This window comes from Aspergillus affinis, assembly GCF_023601865.1.
Source record: "Aspergillus affinis strain CMG 70 chromosome Unknown NODE_50_length_218328_cov_87_076623, whole genome shotgun sequence".
NCBI classification, from domain to species: Eukaryota; Fungi; Ascomycota; class Eurotiomycetes; order Eurotiales; family Aspergillaceae; genus Aspergillus; species Aspergillus affinis.
Window position 1 is genome coordinate 143,303 of NW_026515831.1, and position 18,110 is coordinate 161,412.

The 18,110-nt window shown below is 48.4% G+C and overlaps 7 protein-coding genes across 7 annotated transcripts; 3 read left to right on the forward strand and 4 right to left on the reverse strand.

The window, feature by feature from the left end:
- Positions 1–796: 796 nt before the first annotated feature.
- On the reverse strand, positions 797–1,240 carry KD926_008140 (uncharacterized protein; the record flags this gene model as incomplete). Its single annotated transcript, XM_053100834.1, has 1 exon — positions 797–1,240. The coding sequence occupies one exon, from the start codon at positions 1,238–1,240 to the stop codon at positions 797–799; it is 444 nt and encodes a 147-aa protein (XP_052955554.1).
- Positions 1,241–2,487: 1,247 nt separating this feature from the next.
- On the forward strand, positions 2,488–4,356 carry KD926_008141 (alpha/beta hydrolase; the record flags this gene model as incomplete). The annotated part of the gene is made up of 6 exons (XM_053100835.1): positions 2,488–2,601; positions 2,656–2,830; positions 2,881–3,912; positions 3,964–4,048; positions 4,099–4,159; positions 4,216–4,356. 6 exons carry the CDS (start codon positions 2,488–2,490, stop codon positions 4,354–4,356), a joined length of 1,608 nt encoding a protein of 535 aa, XP_052955555.1.
- A 2,671-nt stretch (positions 4,357–7,027) lies between these two features.
- Positions 7,028–7,791, reverse strand: KD926_008142 (bZIP transcription factor; the record flags this gene model as incomplete). The annotated part of the gene is made up of 2 exons (XM_053100836.1): positions 7,028–7,613; positions 7,664–7,791. The coding sequence occupies 2 exons, from the start codon at positions 7,789–7,791 to the stop codon at positions 7,028–7,030; spliced, it is 714 nt and encodes a 237-aa protein (XP_052955556.1).
- A 404-nt stretch (positions 7,792–8,195) lies between these two features.
- Positions 8,196–10,391, forward strand: KD926_008143 (polyketide synthase; the record flags this gene model as incomplete). Its single annotated transcript, XM_053100837.1, has 5 exons — positions 8,196–8,210; positions 8,628–8,986; positions 9,699–9,756; positions 9,805–9,866; positions 9,914–10,391. The coding sequence occupies 5 exons, from the start codon at positions 8,196–8,198 to the stop codon at positions 10,389–10,391; spliced, it is 972 nt and encodes a 323-aa protein (XP_052955557.1).
- Positions 10,392–10,457: 66 nt separating this feature from the next.
- On the forward strand, positions 10,458–12,232 carry KD926_008144 (beta-ketoacyl reductase; the record flags this gene model as incomplete). Its single annotated transcript, XM_053100838.1, has 4 exons — positions 10,458–10,843; positions 11,161–11,360; positions 11,431–11,732; positions 11,792–12,232. 4 exons carry the CDS (start codon positions 10,458–10,460, stop codon positions 12,230–12,232), a joined length of 1,329 nt encoding a protein of 442 aa, XP_052955558.1.
- Positions 12,233–12,261: 29 nt separating this feature from the next.
- On the reverse strand, positions 12,262–14,147 carry KD926_008145 (NAD(P)/FAD-dependent oxidoreductase; the record flags this gene model as incomplete). Its single annotated transcript, XM_053100839.1, has 3 exons — positions 12,262–12,562; positions 12,803–12,979; positions 13,063–14,147. 3 exons carry the CDS (start codon positions 14,145–14,147, stop codon positions 12,262–12,264), a joined length of 1,563 nt encoding a protein of 520 aa, XP_052955559.1.
- Positions 14,148–15,333: 1,186 nt separating this feature from the next.
- On the reverse strand, positions 15,334–17,810 carry KD926_008146 (Pyridoxal phosphate-dependent transferase; the record flags this gene model as incomplete). The annotated part of the gene is made up of 2 exons (XM_053100840.1): positions 15,334–17,687; positions 17,747–17,810. 2 exons carry the CDS (start codon positions 17,808–17,810, stop codon positions 15,334–15,336), a joined length of 2,418 nt encoding a protein of 805 aa, XP_052955560.1.
- Positions 17,811–18,110: the final 300 nt, after the last annotated feature.

Here is an 18,110-nt window from a genome sequence, read left to right on the forward strand (position 1 = left end):
ATTATGTGGTAATAGAGGAGGGAAATCCCCTATTGCATCGGTGCGGTTTCGGGCGGTCCCTGTTTCAAAGGTTGAACCTGCAACCGCAGCGTTTCGGTGCGGGTTTGGTGCGGGTTAGACTACAATATCCGCAAAGTAGCCTATATTATTTGTATAAAATTATGTGAGAACATGGAATTAAAATATAAAGATATCTAAAGTTTGGTTTAATAAATTATATCATAATAGTCGGGTGCGGTTCCCTGCGGATTCTTGCGAGGGGTTCAACCCGTAACCGCATCTAGAGGCAGGGGTTCAACTCGCCCCGCAGCGGTTTGGTGCGGGTTCAGTTGCAATTTTGCGGGTTTGCGGTCCCGAATGCGAAGTGTTCAACTTTTACCGGGTAAGCCGTTGATTCTTTGACAATCTCGAGAAGCCTCATAGCCTAAGCCAATAGGTTAGATTACTGAATGCTGTTACAGGTCCAATCTGAGGATGGTTACGAAGTAGTCATCTCACCGAGACCATACCCGCTAATAGCACGCATGCGCAAACGTCTACATCGAAAGGGCTACGGCATCGGGGGGTTTTCCCTTATTAGAGATTGACATCCAATCTTTGAGCTTTGAAAGATAAATTATATATACGGACAAAAGAAAATTACAATTCGAGAAAATAAATATAAAGAAAATAATACCTTGAGCCGGTCTGAAAGGAAAATAAAAATATGACAATTCAACTCCATATACAATTTGATCCAGGCCACACCCGCTAGAACAGAAATAGCTTAGAAAAGAGAGAAAAAAAAAAAAATCGACTACCAGACTTTCAAATTCACTCCTTGTCGCATGTTGCAAACGATGCGCTTCTTTTGCGCGTATCTTTCATCAGTAGAATCCAAAATCCCCCGGGCTTCCAGGTTATCCAACAACGAGACCACATAATCCTGGGAGTTCCAAATGGGAATGTCGTTGCCGATGGGGATCTTCTGAGCAACTTCCCGGATTATGTCGAGGAGGTTGACATTCACCTCGCAAAGATAAACCAGATCCTTTACTTCGGGTACTTCGTACCAGTTGTTGAACCTTTCTGATTCGTACCAGTGACCCCCCAGAGGGCCTTTGACTTGGAGGAAGTTGTGACCCGGTTGAGGGTTCTCGAAGTCGTCGAGGAATAGGCCCCAGTGCCGGTAGTATTCCTCGACATTGGAGATAACTACCATGAGTGTAATATTCGAGGACGAGGACGAGGACGTGGACATTTTGGGTATGTGGTGAGGGGATGAATTTGATACGGCTTGTTAGGCGACTAGGTATTTGTAGTTGTAGGCGCTGTGAAATGAGCACTCCTAATGATACTGCACGACAATAGTTGTTTCTTTGTGACTTAGAGATGTAAAAAGACGATTAGGAAAGGATTTTAAGGCTATACTTATACTAACAATGTCCTCAAGACAGATGATATCCGAACAAAGATAACCCGGTTGCTCACGTAAGGAAAGTTGTTTATAAAACTCAAAAACAAAGAATTGCGAACAATGCGACGGGGCTTAGAATATTGTCATGATAAGGCGATCTGAATTTTTATTTGATGAGATTCTACGATTAAACCAGCCGGGCTTTTTTGCAACTCATGCAGTTTTCAACCAAAGCATAATGACTATATCCCGGAATTGGTTCTATCTTAATATGCGCCTCACAGATTGTGCAACAGGTATTACCAGAGCCAGAACGACAGAAAACTAAACAAGAGAAGGCGGGTTAGTTACATTCTGCGATGACCCTGCTAACTACGAAAGATTCATGATAAAGTAGGGCTGATATAACCCAATCAGGGCATATCGCCTTGTCGCCTTAGTGCCTGAACGCAACTACAATAATGCCGGATTTTCGAAACTTCCATAATAAGAGGCTATTTAATACTATAAATGGAGCAACGACATCATCGCGTCGGTGGAGCCTGACGGTGATTATTGAGCTTGGATCCCGGTAAATGCCCACCTCTACACAGCGTAAGTCTGGTAGACCTATGCCGGTATATGACCCTTCTACGCGACCGAGATGATCAAAATTCTGATGGCGAGAATAGGTCTGTGACTCTGTGAAACCATTTAGCACCCAGAATTATGAGACTATTGTCGGGGAATACACGGGGTAGTCCTTATTTTTCAGCCGCAGTATGCCACGGCCGCTGTCTTCACACAGCTCATGCTGTTTACATCACGGCCCACCGATCTTGACTCGCGCTGACCTTAATGCGGTAAAATCGCTCATGGGGGATAATGATCGTCGTCTATAGATCGCCGCTAAGGGAGGATGGAGCCATTATTGGATATCCAAGCCCGGAAGCCCCGTAGCTGTGGGGTGAACCAGCTTCTGACGAACCTAACCCAAACTTGTTTACATTTAGCCTTCGCCTATCGTCCTCTAGTGAGCGAGTGTTATTATTTTCTCTCCTTTCCCACATTGCTGTCCAAAACCTTACAAAAAAACCACCTCATAAGACACGATGCATGGGTTAAGATTGTCGCCATCCGGTGCTCTACACCTGGGAGTTGCGCTATTAGCGATCGGCGCAAATGCTACACCCGTAACGAAGCGCAGCATCGATAACTGGAATGACGTATGCCTCTCACTATCGTTTTTCTGAGGCTGGAGCGCGAGACTGACTAGCTAGATCACGCCCTCTTCTGACCTGAAATGGGCGTCATGCTTCGACGATTATCTCTGCGCAAAGCTGCAGGTTCCTCTTGACTACGAAAACCCTGATATAGGCACCGCGTCTGTGGCATTTATCAAGCTCCCTGCCGAGCAAGACTCGGATTCAGCGCAGAGCTTGGTCTTGAACAACGGTTTGTGCGCTAGCTTGTCTGCACGAAAATCGCTAACCACCCATGAACAGGTGGCCCCGGCGCATCGGGAATTAATTTCGTGACCGCATACCCCTCGGAACTTCGCCAGGCATTCGGATCCCAATATAACCTTGTTTCGTTCGACCCGCGCGGTGTCAATAATAGCGATCTCGCCGTGGACTGTTTTCGTGGCGACTCCGCAGCCCGGAAGTATTTCACCACTAGCTTCTACGACGAAGTTGTAGATGCATCGCCTGCTGCGCCATCGATACATTTCTCCGCTATTGAGTCCTACGGAAAATGGTGCACCGACACCCTTAAACAAAACACAACCTCGAAATATATAAGCACACCGGCCGTCGCGCAGGACTTGTTGACATTTGCGAAAGCGGAAAACAAAGCGGCAGGAAAGTCGGAATCGGACGCTAAACTATGGTTTTATGCAATGAGCTACGGAACCGTCATCGGATCGACTTTTGCGTCGTTATTCCCGGAAAACGTGGGTCGGTTGATTCTGGATGGTGTTATGGACGGCGAGGACTATTATAATGGCCAGTGGAAATCGCATTCCGAGGACTCGGATAAAGCGATTCTCACGTTCCCGAAATTTTGCCATCAAGCTGGAGCTGAAAAGTGCGCTTTCTGGGGCCCATCTACCCGGAATATCACCGACCGAATGGATAATCTCCTGTCAAGTCTCAAGTCGACATCATCTAATGAGACTACTACCGGGGCCTCATACTCTGAGCTCGTCTTTTCGATGACTTTGTCTTCTTATGGACCTTTGATGATGTTCCCCATGCTTGCACAAGGCCTCGCCGCGTTGGAACAAGGTGACGGCAGCGCAATCGCGTCCATGGGTAGCTGGCTATCGGCACAGTCGTCCAACGACGCACGGGCTCTCATATCGTGTGTCGATACTTATGGTCTCGCTACTCTGGCCAATCTGGACTCCTTGAACGACTACGTGTCGTATCTTACAGGAACCAGCAAGTATCTTGGTGAGGCTATGGCGGAAATCGCACCTCGAGCCTTATGCAGTGCGATTGAGATGGACCTTCCCACTGGATCGAGCTTCCGCGGTATGTGACATCTATTCAATTATACTCATCGTGAGATTCTAATTGGATCAGGCTCTCTACCCCCATCCAGTAAAAACACAGCATTCCCCATCCTTTTCGCAAGTAACACCATCGATCCGGTGACTCCGCTAGCAGGGTAAGTACCATGCTCACCACCTAGAAAGTTATGAAGTTAATACAGCACAGGGCCAAGAAAATGTCCCAAGCTTTCGCCGGCTCCGTGCTTTTAACGCAGAGCAACGTGGGGGTAAGTTGATCGACTTAGCAAGTTTCCACACAAGACAAACTAACATGATAAACTAGCACACGGCCATTACCGCCGCATCCGACTGCTACCTTAAGAACATGAAAGACTACCTGGGAGGAACTGTCCCCGAAGACGGTGTGATGTGTGATTGGGATCGGGTGCCGTTCCAAGACCCAATCTTTATCTCTCCTATGTGAGGGTTGAATCGTCCTAGGATGACTAGTAAGACAGCTATGAGATTTTGACCAGCTTACAGTAAACAACGTGTTGAGCGGGAGCTCTACTTATTCTAACTTTCTGTAAGTCCATACTTGGGTCTCTTAGCAAAAGCGTACAATATGAACAGTGGAATTTATTTGCAGATTTACGGACGGGCATAAGAAGTGTTTCTGATTAGTTGTAGCTGTTCAATGAACGGCTGATCTATATTTGTTTAAAGTGTATATGAGTTCGTAAACACGAGGAAAGCAAGGTAGAAAAGGAAACCATCAGCTATGGTTGCTTTGCTTCAATGACACGATCTAGACATCTTAAGATCAACCCGATAAGGAAGGAGCATACCTTATTTGCTTTCCACATTGTCTTTAGCTTGTCAATAGTTAGAAACAATCGATTATTAAGCTAATTCACTGGCAAAGACTCAAGCGTATAGCTTCGCCACAACAGTTGGTGTTCTCTACTCTGGCAAGGCGTGGACCAAGCTACCCAGCGACGCTTGAATGTGGAAAGAACACCAAGACAGAGCGGCGGGAGCGGAAAAAGTGAAGCGCCTGCATGAATCCTCCTCTCATTGGTGCATCTACAGACAGGGGTTGATCGCTGGTCGACTCTAGTCGGGCTCCCTTGTCTTCAACCTCTCCCTTCCCCTTCTCTTTCCATTTTCTTCACATTTTCTTCCCACAACTAGAAGCACATCACACCCATTCTGCTCCCTTTGAGCTTGTTGAAAGCGCATCGCAATATGAAACAGCTGTACCACGAAGACTACAAGGCTGGCTGGATTTGCGCCCTCCCACTGGAAAGGGCAGCAGCGGTAGCGATGTTGGATGAATCCCACCAAAGCGTTTCTCAACCCTCCACAGACTACAATGCCTACACCTTGGGAGCAATCCACGGGCACAATGTTGTCATCGCGTCTCTAACAGCTGGCGTGTATGGGTTTCCGCAACTGCCGTCGTAACGCAGATGAAAAGCACCTTCCACGGTATCGAATACGGATTGATGGTTGGTATCGGTGGAGGAGCCCCTGGCGGCAGCATCGATATTAGACTGGGTGATGTTGTGGTCAGTCGGCCAATAGGTTCATCCTCGAGCATAATTCAATATGACTTTGGCAAAATTGTTGGGAATGGTATCTTCGAACAGACGGCTCCCTCAACAAGCCACCTCCTTTCTTGCTGAACTTTATTGGGAAAATAGAGTCAGAGTATCAAATGGGAACTCGACGAATCCCAGCCATTCTGGCGAATGCGTTGCAATTGCACCCAGATATGAGGTCCTATTTTCGCCGCTCAGAGACGCTCAAGGATGAGTTGTTTGAAGTAGAGTACGAATATGGCGGGGGAGAGACTTGTGATCATTGTGACCGAGGTCGACTCATCATAAGGCAGGCCCGGCCGTCCTCCGAGCCGTATGTGCACTAGGGTCTCATTGCTAGCCAACGCACGATTTTAAATTAACAACGCGCATCACATACTCTGCCAAACCGTATTTTTATTTCAGTGGCGGGTGGGAGGATAACTAGATGGGATCCTCATTAAATCTATCCTAGTCGGTTATCGAGTCCGTATAGTGAAGAGAAAGCGCGTAACAGAAGAGACAATACTCGCACGTTATTGATCACCTTCCCCAACCACTTAAACATGCAACGTCGCGCAGTGTTGTACGAGCAGCTCGGCACAATGTAACCCACGAGACATTTACCTGCAGCATTGAATACGTGTACAACAAAAGGGCCAGCCAGAAAAAGAATGTTCACGTGAAGATGATATTGAAAGCGGAGTTGCGGTACAGATCGATTCATCACCCATGCCTAAATGGGGGCAACACTCGATGCAGTGATAGGATCGCTCGGTGGAGAATATGATAAGAGGGGAATGCCGGATAATCCACCTTGGAGGACAGGGTATCTTGATCTTAGGCAGGATCTAAATCTTGAGCAGGTGATCCCAGAATTTTGAATGCAGGAATCGACCAGGGTGCATTCCACTCGCAATCCGCTCGATTATGCAAAGGGTCATAGACTAAAGATGCACTTTCGTGCGGCGCAGTGGCTAAAATGCGCCCAATACACCGCGATAATTAATCGAGATCCGGCTCTTTACATGAGCCGCGAAAGAGGTTTTTTGATCGGGAAGTAAGGTATCATTCTGCGCCCAGCATCATGCCTCAAACCCCTGTCTTTGCCTGACATGCAAGCTAACTTATTGGTGCGAACTAAAAGAGGGGGCCGGTTCAAAATTTTTTAACACCGCTCGTCTGACTGAACTATGCATTTTAGAGCCACTACGGTGGCGATCATCGTGGTTTCTGCCTGTAGAGTATGGTCGTAGGGCCGACGCTTTCTAGTGGTAAAAGGTTGCTTGGGTGAGACTGGCACGAGCAAGATGATCTAGGTATGCTAAGGTAGCATTTCTGCAAAGATTTCTCTTTAAACCCCCCGGTATATATTACCCTAACTGTTAAACCAATACCACGATGCTGAAGTAGTATTTCTGTAAAATTTTATCCTAAGAACCCGACATGCATTGCTCAAAGTATTAAACCGATACTACGTATGCTAAAGTAGCATTTCCGTGAAGGCTTGTCCCAGAAGCCCTGTACCCTCAGACGACCCAGCCTCAAAAAAATGCGTAATCGGAGCCCCCCCTATCGAAGAATACCCTGTGCTAGGAGTCCCAACGTTTGAAGGCGAGTACCCTGCGACATCATGTTGATATAATTCGATACGCGAATGTGATTATGAAGCTCTTCTTTGATCGCGAGAAGATCCTTCTGAATTTTCCGGATCTCGTCCTCTAATTCCCGTCTTCGCCGCTCTTCATCTAGTCTCTTGGCTTCTAGTAGAGCGATTAAATCGACTTGTTTCTGTCGCGACTTCCCGGCAGCCAACCGGTTGCGCTCCTTGTATTTTTCATGATATTTTTGTCGCAGTTGTTTGACCTCAACACTTTTTCCAAACGTGGCGTGTGGCTCACTGAAGGGAGAATGCGCTTCAGCCAAACTGGGCTGTGTCGAAGTATCTGGCTGTTCTTGGTCTCTGGTAGACAATGTAATTGGGAGACTGAACAAATCCTGATGATTGGACGAGAGTGTAGGAAGATCTGGCTCGTCGTTACCAGCGTCGAGACATTGCACCCCGTGGATTCGATCAGATTCATGAAATTGCGACGTGGTAGTCTGATAAGAAAATTGCTCGCTCGCTTGCCCTGACTGAGTCACGAAAGAATTATTTCTTTATATTATTAGATCATGTTTTCAATGAGAGAAATCCAAGTTTCTTACGATTCAAAACCTTTTCTGGATGTCATCGACTCAAACTGTGTTGTTGAGCCCGTCCCACTCCCATCAAATTGTGCCAGCATCTCAGTCCAGTCTCCTGGCAGATCCGTAGAGAAGAGGGTGTCATCCATCGCAAAACAGAAGTTGTAATCAAAGGACAGTTGAGGAAGATCGATGGTTTGTGGCTTTTGAACTTGCCATTAGCATTTCTATATTAAGGTTTTTTTGTCTTTAGCTTTCCCCCTATATCTGATGGTCTAAAGCTTGTATCATGCCGATGCCGGAGCATATGTAAAACAGCTTAATTGATACACTGGATCATGTATTTGGTAAACATCACAGGAAAAGTGGCGTTGATATCCTGGACTCGAGGGGGCAATCTAGTCAGTATCCTGTCCGCCTTTCCTGCATGCATTGGTAGACCGGAGGAGCCGATTGACAATGGGAATAGGCTAATCTGCGACAACAAACCAGAAATACGGTACCTAGATCCAGATTGTGGGCTCTATCTTGTGTTTGAGGCGATATCTTCACTATGCAGATTAGTAAGGTTGGTCGGAATCAAAAGATAGGGCCGGCCCATATTCAATGATCTCATCCCCAAATGAGTAGTCATAGTTCTCACAAGAACTGGCTTGGCTACGAGCTCGCTTTCTATAAGATTCTGTAGGAAGAACATAATTAGAATATTGGCCGATTAGCCAAGATATCAGCAGCCAGTATCTCAATTTGAATCACGCAGGAGGGAATCTGTGGTAACTGGGGTGTTTTGTAGGTAAATCAACTTATCGGCAACGGTCAGGATCGATATATGTTCGGATTTGGGCAGTACTGGAGTTTTGACGCGAGAGCAAATGGATACGGACGTGGCGAAGGTCTCGGAACAGTGATCATCAAGCCACTACGCGCCGCTCTTCGAGATGGCAACCGCGTTCGCGCCGTGATTTGAGGCTCTGGATCAAATCAGGACGAAAGAACGCCGGGAATCATCGTTCCTAGCGTGGCAGCTCAAGAGCAACTGATCCGTGAAATTTACAAAGCCGCAGATCTTGATCCCTCGCAAACAGGATATGTCGAGGCTCATGGTACCGGAACGCCGGTCGGTGACCCATTGGAGGTGCAGGCCATTGTATATGCCTTGAGCAAACAGCCCCGTGAAACGCCGCTGTACGTCGGATCCGTGAAATCAGTCGTCGGCCATCTGGAAGGAGGAGCTAGACTGGCAGGTCTTATATATGCTGCGCTGACTGTGGAGTCTAAAATCATTCCGCCCGTGGCTGGTCTAGAGACATTGAACCCGCGAATCATCCAAAGGAAGGATCTGAAGTTTGCGCGAGAAGCAAGGCCGTGGCCTAGGATTAATATTCGTCGCGCGCTAGTGAATTCGTTTGGGTTTGGCAGTACTAATGCACATGTCGTGCTGGACGATATCGAGGGGTTCTTGGGGAGTTCCTTGAATCTCAGTTAACTGGAACATTGCAAGTGACAAGCGCTTCTTTGAGAATGATTGAAAAAAGCGTATATGGCGCAAGGAGTAACGATCTGAGCCTCTTAGCCAACGAACAATGGAATGGCATAAGCGGCATTTCTACTCCCAGTTTGATTCCGGAAAACCGTGTGTTTATTCTTTCGGCATTCGATGAAGCTGGTTTGGATCGAAATGCGGCATCACTTATATTTTACCTTGAATCATTAGATCTCCAGAGAGACCCCGACTTGGAAGAAGCTTTCATGAATGAACTGTGTCACACGCTAAACGTCAAACGCACACTGTTTGATTGACGCAGCTATCACGTCGCTGACACAACCGAGAACCTACAAAAGTCGCTTTAGAATATCCGTCCTCATCGCCGATTGGTAGGCCCGAAGGTCATCCAGTTCATATTTACGGGTCAAGGTGCGAGTTTAGACTGGATGGAGGAGGCCTTGTCTCATCTGTTTCTACTTAACATTTTACTGATATATCAGTGGCCTTTTTTGAGAAAGCGACCGAGCGATTCCCAGATTGGGCGGACATTTTGCGCTACTGAACATTGAGAAAGATCCGGCTGAGCAAGGATTTGAACTGGGATCTTATGATTTGGTTATCGCGACACGTACGTTCTTATGACCTTCGATTACCGCTGGACACTAACCGCATGTAGGTTCTTCACGCCACGGCCGAGCTCAGTGTATGTTTGAATAATGCTAAAAAACTGCTCAAGGAGTGAGTATACAAAATTCCTCTGATTCTACCATATTTAATGTCAGCAGTGGCGGTGATCTTATTGTGATCGAGAATGTAAAGCCGGAACTAATGTGCTCCCCTTTGGGGTTCGGCTTACTCCCAGGATGGTGGCGCAGTGTTGAGCCTTATCGACGGTTTAATCCCCTGATTGACGAAGAACAATTGCACGAGGAACTGAAGAATGCCGGCTTTCACACTAGGTTAACAATCAAAGACACAGATGACAAGGTCTACGAAATGTCTGCTTTTGTGGCAACAAGAGTACCCTCATCGCTGTCCACAAAACGTCTCTGCAGCATCATTTACTCCTCTGTTTACAATGGGCAATATGAATTAGCTCGCCTGATTGCTGGAAAGATGTCAACGACCGAATGCACTTGCGCTCTAGTCGACCTGAATGATGTTTCACCAAATCACATCAACGCAATTGGAATTGTGTTGCTCGGATACCGGGGTCTGGACCTCTCCGCGCTCTCGGAGTCGGAGTTTAAGAAGCTCCAGTAAATTTTGGGCACCATTACCAATCTACTCTGGACTACTTGCGAGGTTGATGAACCGCCTAAGTCTGCCATGGCAGCTGGGCTCGTTCGAACGGCGCGCTGGGAGCGAGACCACGACGGCATCAACTTCCTCATGCTAGACATCAGACAACGACTTCCCGACTTGCATGAAGTTGCCCTGAATGTTGTCAATATATGCAATCGTGCGTTTACATCTGGGGCTCTTGTGCCCCGAAATGCAGAGTATCGACTCCAGGATAGAATTCTACTCACCAATCGCTTGTTTCCCGCCTCCGCAGCCAACGAGTCTATCGATTCAAGTTCAAGATCAAGATCTAAATTGATGGAGCTGCGGCAGATCAACCACCCGGTCAAGGTAACCTCAAATGGCTCTCACCATCCGAATGGATACTTCTTTATCGAGGATGACCAACCTAATTCATCACGCCGCGGGAGGTATTGGACATGTCGTAGTCCAAGTTGCCCGGCATCTTGGAGTTAGAGTCTATTGTACAATTTCAAATGACGCCAAAAGACAATTATAACTCGAGCAAGGAGTTCCTCGTCGCCAGATCCTGGACGCACAGTCTTGGGCGAGGGGGCTCCCGGCAAACGCCAATAGCCAGAAGATAGATACTATTCTGAACCTTGGTCGCCGGCGAATTGAAAGCAGACACTTTCTTTTGGAAGTCTCATAGGCTTACACGGGCAGGGCATAGTTGGACCTCTGTCTGCTTCTTCTAGAAACCGGAACTATTCTAGCGTCGACATAGGTCGATGGCCATTGAAAAGCGGAGAGCTCTTCAGGAAATAATTCAAAGGATAACACATCTCTTGGCAGAGAAGGAGATTCAGCCTCTTTTGCCAATTGTCTGGGGGTTTTCTGATCTCCAACCTGCTCTCGCCGACATCAGACGAGGCATCTCCGGCACTTCGGTCCTTGAACCAAGAGCAACCGATGTTATACATGTGTGTCCATTGTCGTTAACAAATTATTGATAACATGTCTTGCTAACGTGAGCAGATGGCTGTGTGACCTCTAGGGGGTTACGAGTTCGACTCAAGGGCATCTTATGTGCTTGTAGGTGGGCTTGGCGGTATCGGCCGAAGTGTCGCTCGATGGATGGTGACTCACGGTGCGAGAAATTTCATCTTCATTTCAAGGTCGGGCGCGAGCAGTGTTGCCGCTAAAAATCTCTATACGGAGCTGTTGGGCTCAGGCTGTATTGTGTCTGATCTGACATGCGATGTGACCAACAAAGATGCCGTGACACAAGCGTTCAACAGCTGCCAGAAAAGCATGCCTCCAATTAAAGGGTGCTTGCAATGCTCTATGGTACCTGAGGTATGTCTCTCCCGCCCATAACTGAACCATTCCAATGAAAAAGCTAATGAAGGATATAGGACTCCATGCTCAGCAAAATGACCCACGGGCAGTTCCTCTCTGCCATCACTCCCAAGGTACAAGGAACGATTAAAATTGCCTCCGCGCTCTCCGCCTCGCCTCTCGATTTTCTGATCTTCCTGTCTTCATCTGCCGGGATAATTGGTAACCGTGGACAAGCAAACTACTCAGCCGCTAATGTTTTCCTGGATGCATTCGCCGCCTCGCTCATCCATAAAGGTTATCCCGCCACTCCAATAAGTCTTGGTAGCGTCCTCTCCGTTGGCTGGGTTGCAGAAAACCAAGACCGCCTCCCAATAGCCCTCTCCTACGGCGCAATTTCCGAGCCCTTGCTTCATTCGATCCTGGAATACCACATGGATCCGCGTTGGGGCGCAGCCCAAATACCCAAAACATGTCATACAGTCGCAGGGGTCCGCTCTGCGAGAGACTTTTATTGACTCTCCATTCCTCTGCCTGGATTCATGGTTTATCCCCTTTTCTCCCCACTCCGCGCGATAGCCAACTCTTCTGGTGCCGAGAAAGAGGAGGCCGAGGTTCCAGTGACCCAGGCGCTCAGATCTGCGCGCTCCATCCTAGCGGCTGTGGAAGTTGTCACGAAGGCAATCGTGATGAAGCTGGCGCGAGTAATGGCGATTTCGGCTAAGGAGATCGATCCTACCCGGACGTTGGCTTCGTATGGTGTTGATTCGTTGGTGACAGTGGACTTGAAAGCTTGGTTTAAGAGGGAAGTCGGAGTGAATGTTGCATTAGGTGATTTATTGGGGGGTCTTTACATGCAAGGGTTAGCAGAGACAGTGGCTGAGACAAGTGAGTTTGTGTCGCTTGAAAAGTAGCAGTCGAGATATTCGTTGTCCATAGAGATATTCAAAAAGCTCGTGATCATACAGAATCCTCCACATTTCCATATTTATATCTCCAAGAGCTCTCCAATTTTCGCAACAAACAAGCAGCATAAATATAACTTCTTCCACAACACCAGATTCTATCATAGCTTAGCTTGCTCTAACACAGTCAACTTTCTCAAAGGAGGCCCTCCTCGACTTCCGTCCCCAGCCATACTGATCTCTCCCGTTACTTTTCCTTCTGGCTTCTCCAATCTCCACTTCTCCCTCAACGAAGCCTCCGCCTTTTCTTCCACACAATCGGCCACGTATCTTCCCAACACAGGCAGGAACTTGAATGCACTAGAGAAACTCGTCAGCGGTTATCCCAACTTAACCTACGCAGCAAACAACAAATTATGAAAAGTGAAAGAAGAGATACTTACTGTCCAGCACCCCCAGTAGCCACAAACAACCCCTTCAATTGCGGATGCCAATCAACAATGAAATCGCCCTTCGGCGTATCCGTATACCAACACATTCTCCGATACACCCACGGCCGATCCCCGAGCGCGGGAAACAACTGTCTCAATCCCTCCCGGAGACCCTGATCGGCGTCTTGTGGCAGGTATCCCGTCGCCGCGTTACTTTCCGTCGGCTTCGGTCCGGAGACAGTCGAGCCCGTGACTTGGGATTTCTGGGCCGTCGCGAACCCGAAGCCATGGCGGGCTAGTTTGAGTATGTTGGATCCGGGTGTTGGCGGGAATGCGAAGACACCGGTTGTGAGGTTCACGATCACGGGGGTCTTTTCTAGAGTGTGGGCTTCCTCGGGTGTCAATTGTATGAAACCGACGGGCTGGCCGGATGCAGAGGCCGCGTGGGCGAGGTTTAGGAGACGAGTTGACCAGGCTCCCGTGCTTAGGATGACGTGGGAGGCGGAGATATGGGATCCGTCGACGATGTTGACTCCGGTTACGCGATCCCCTGACATGCGCAGGGATTGGACGGTACCGCGAGACCCAGTGATGAACGATACGCCTGCCGCACTGCATTCAGTCGCGAGACGCTGGATCGCGCCTTCAGCGTTGGCCCAGCCGCCGATAGGGTTGTGATAGCCATGTGCGGAGGCAAGGTTGGCTTGGACAGCCGGACGAATAGTCTTGAGAGTGTTGATATCGTGGAATTCGTCGACCTTCCCGCCGGCCTGATAGATGATCTGTTTCGATTTCTCGATGTACGGATGTCCGGAAGCCTCGGAGAGAATGGCGTAGCCAGAGGCGTCGAAGAAATCTTTGTACTCGGCATTCCAGCCGCTGTAGGCCTCCCGGGCCATTTTAGCATACAAGGGATCAGCATAGTCGATTCGAATGATGCGTGAGATGTCAACACTGCTGCCGTCGGGGACCGGTGGGGCGAAGCGGTCGATGACGGTAATATTGGTGTATCCTCGTCGAGTGAGCTCCAGGGCCGTCGAGAGGCCGAAGACGCCGGCTCCGACGATCAGGATTGAGTCGTTCTTGTTGATTGGCATGGTTGATCTTGCTATTTGGGAATAGAATGGAGAGAAAACGAGAGGAAGTTTGGGGAATGTCGGTATAAATCGGTGCCTCCGGATGCACTCCGGACTGGTTCCACTTGATCCCCGGAAGCGGTCCGGGTCCGCAGTTTTACCAGAGAAAAAGCCTGAATCAAAACGCCTTGACAGGGCGTATTAAATATTTCGTGCTGTTATATAGCAGAATCAAGTTGTCGCTCAATTCTTTTACCAAACCTGTATAATAATATAGAAATCTAACCCAAGAGACGTCCCGCAGCATTGAACCTTTGAACCGTGTCGGCCTTGAGAGCTTCTAATTCTGCGACACCACATCTATACATTTCCCATTCCTTCACCATTACTGTTCACACAACTCCCTATATATCCTGTTACTTTCTTATGTCTGTTACATACGACTACAGGGTGTGGAGAATAGGGCTTCCCGTCCGCTCAGCCGTACTTAAGCCACCTGAGTCCGCACAGTTAATTGTTGAAGGGCCCTTAACCCGAATATTTTTCTGAAACGATATCTAGATCGGGTGCCAACGATGGGGGTGCTCTGTTTATGTACGGTCACCGGTAGTTGCCAACGTCGCCAGTGGTCACCAATGGTCGCCGGTGGTCGTCAGCAGTCGCCAATGATCAGAACCAGAAAGGTTTAATGAGCTGAACAAGGGTTTTTTGAGCTTGTTCAGAAGCTGTCGATAAATAGGCGGAGGGCCTTTGCGATTTTGTAACTTCTGAACTTGTTTTCACCAGGTTCCAGGTGGGCTGAGGTCGATATTCGGCTGCCTGAGACGAAAAAGTTGATTAGGTATTCAGCATTGTGGGTCACATGGCCTATATCGGCTCATCGAAAATTCTTTTCGTCTCAGACAACCCTTTCAACCTCTTACCATTCTCAATACCTTTGACCCCCCTCCTTTTCTTCTCTTTTTCTGATAATAGGTACTTATAAATCGCTTATTTCAATCATTGGGCATACCTAACTGCTTTAGCTTGTGTATTGGGTGGCCGGTGTGGCCACTTATCTAAGATATCTAGTTAACTAACTACTAGAAAGACCTGACTAGTCGTCTCAATTTAAAGCCCTTAGAAATTCCTCTCTTAGAAATAGCAGGTGATTCACCCTAAATATCCCTGGTGATGGCTTCTGAATAAGTAAAATCAATACCCCTATCTAGAACTGCACCATCTGGCCCTTGTAAATAGGGAAAATCCTATCTACAGAGGGTGTATTCTCTTTTCTATCATCTTCACCGTCAACATTGTCAGACTTCCAAACAATTTGTCCCGCCGTACTAGTAGCTTTGAAAATCTCAGGACTTTGTCGTTCAGCGGTTATCTCCATTGCCTTCATTCGTGTGAACTGAAAGGGTTGGGACTCGTCCTGACCTCTACCTTCAATGCGCAGCAAACAATATGTCGGGCGGTCAATCGTATCAGAATACAATAAAGCATTGACACGTAATGTTTCCGTTAAGGCTACTGGAAGTGAGCGGGACCGTCGAACGTGCGACTTGGCCACTGAGACAGGCACTGGATGTTGATCGGCTTTGCAGGGTTTGTTATAAAACGCCGTCAGTTTGGATGTCCGCGGTACAGTAGGTTCTTTGCGCCACTGCGATGATCCCTGAAAGTTTTCTAGGCCGACAATTCTCGCCAGTGTGCACGGTACGCCAGTTGCTGTTGTAAAGAAGCTTGTGATATCAGGAGACTGATAGACCCGGACCTGGTGGACCGTGTCACTGGTGTGGCTTCTCACCTCCTTAGTGACCGTGGTCCAATAGACGGGAGCTTCCATCTTAGGCCCGGGCGGCAGGTCGGCGAGTGGGACCTTTATAGTTTTCCGGAGTTTGGGCTGCTTCTGTAGCGAGTGGTGAACGCTGATGTGTAGTTCCTCGCTGGCAGTATATATCTCTGGCTGAATCAATAAGAGGTGAGGCGCGGCCTTCTGGTCAAGCAGCAATCCAGTCTCCAAATTGACCAGGCACCATTGTCGGTCCCACTGAAGACCGGTTGAAGAGACGTTCCAAGACATTTTCTCGGGGATGAGGTACCCAGCGCATCCTTTGATAGGATAAACAATGAGTTGATGAACGTACAGCGTCTGCGAGGGTCGAAGAGGCGGAGGGTCTAGCCGGGGGAATGACGAGGCCACAGAGATGGAGTGGATAAACTTGACGCAGCTCTCCACATCACTCAAAGTGCTCATAGCACCCAAGCTGACGCGAATGATCCCGGAAGGCTTATGGCCGACAAGCACGCTGCGACATCCGCATCGAACACCCGCTGTGTAGTTCTGGAAGAGTTCCCACTGTTCCAGGTTCAGGGCTTTTGCTAGCCCTCCCGGGTTACATACCGTACCCGTGCGAAGATGAATCCGGTGCTCATTGGCAGCTTCCTCAACATGAGAGAGTCGGAGCCATCGCTCATCGTCAGAGCGGACATTGAACGCGACGATAGAGCCCTGCGTCTTGCTATCGCTATACGAGGCATGCGGATCTTGGTAGATCTGGCACACCCTCACGCCGTTCGGATGACGCAGGGAGGAGAGCAGATGGGCAAGGTGCGCTGTGAGACCGGTTGTATACCTTGACACATGATCCTGGGAGCCGTATAACTTCTCATGCGTAGCAAGGGCACAGCCTAGCGCAATGATATTGTGGAACGGCACTGTCCCATCCTCGAGAGCCTCATGATTATCTGTCGGCTTTCTGGAATGCCAAGGCTGGTCCGAGCAAGTGACCATCTCGACGGTGCCTCCACCGAAATACGAGCGTTGGAGCAGAACGTGAGCAGACTGCTTGCGGATAATTAACCCTCCTAGGTCAGGAAAGCCAAATATTTTGTAGAAGCTGACGGCCGTAAAGTCTGGTGCTGCGTCTGGATCACGGAAGCAATCTAGGGACGCGGTCGAGGCCAGCGCTGCAGCATCTAGCAGAGTGAAAACTCTATGATGCGACCCATATTCCGACTGTCGCAGAATTCCGGGCCATGCAAGAGGGAGGCGTCGTCCAGTCATGTTCGACTGTCCTGGGTAAGCGAATAAGCCAACGTGAAATGTCTTAGACGCTTGACCCGGACATCTGTCAGTCTCTTTCTCAAAGGGAGCAGGCCTCAGCCAAGAGTCTACTTCCTCATCCGATAGAAAGCAATGATGTCCAGCATCGGCTAGCTCGCGTCCGCCCACGATGCTTGTGTGAGACTCCAGATGGTATCCAAACCAGAGCCCCGGGCCCCTAAAGGTCTTCTCCGGGCTCTGTGATGTGGGCAGGTCCTTTAGCGCATCGAGAACGAGCTTCACTGCCGCTGTAGCATTCATCACAAATACCAAGTCAAAATGTTCCGGATCGGCGCCGAAGAATGATAAAGCACTCTTCCGTACTTCTTCGACCTTCAGGGTGGAGAGTCGAGAAGACCTGGAATCGCTGTGCGGATTTCCCAGAAGGCTGAGTGACATTTCGTTAACGAAGCTCTTGAGGGCAGACTGCGCATAAACAGTAGTTCCTGTATGGTCCAGGTATACCTCTCCTGAATGGGTACGTTAGTTGACCGTGCTTTGTAGCAAATAGATGGGGGTATACAGATACCCTTAAGCATAGGATATTCGGTCGTTCGCAATGCATCAGCATTGTAGTTAGTTTCAACCTCCATGGATGATAAGTAAGTGATTATGTTATTGACGATCCAAAGACTAGCAACGATGAATACTATCAAAACAACTCAACGATATTTGGAACAGGCTGTTAAGTATAGATATGAATGGAGTCAGCAACTTTAAGCATCTACTTCTTCTCTTTGGCTTATATAGTCTCGTAGAGGCAGATTCCTCAGTAATGAATAGCAAATCTACCTTGATGTCATCACTGCCGACTTTTTCAAAAACTAGTAGATGCTACGGCTACCGACGGTAGGCAATCCTCTCCAAAAAGGGATAACGAGAGTTCCTATGCA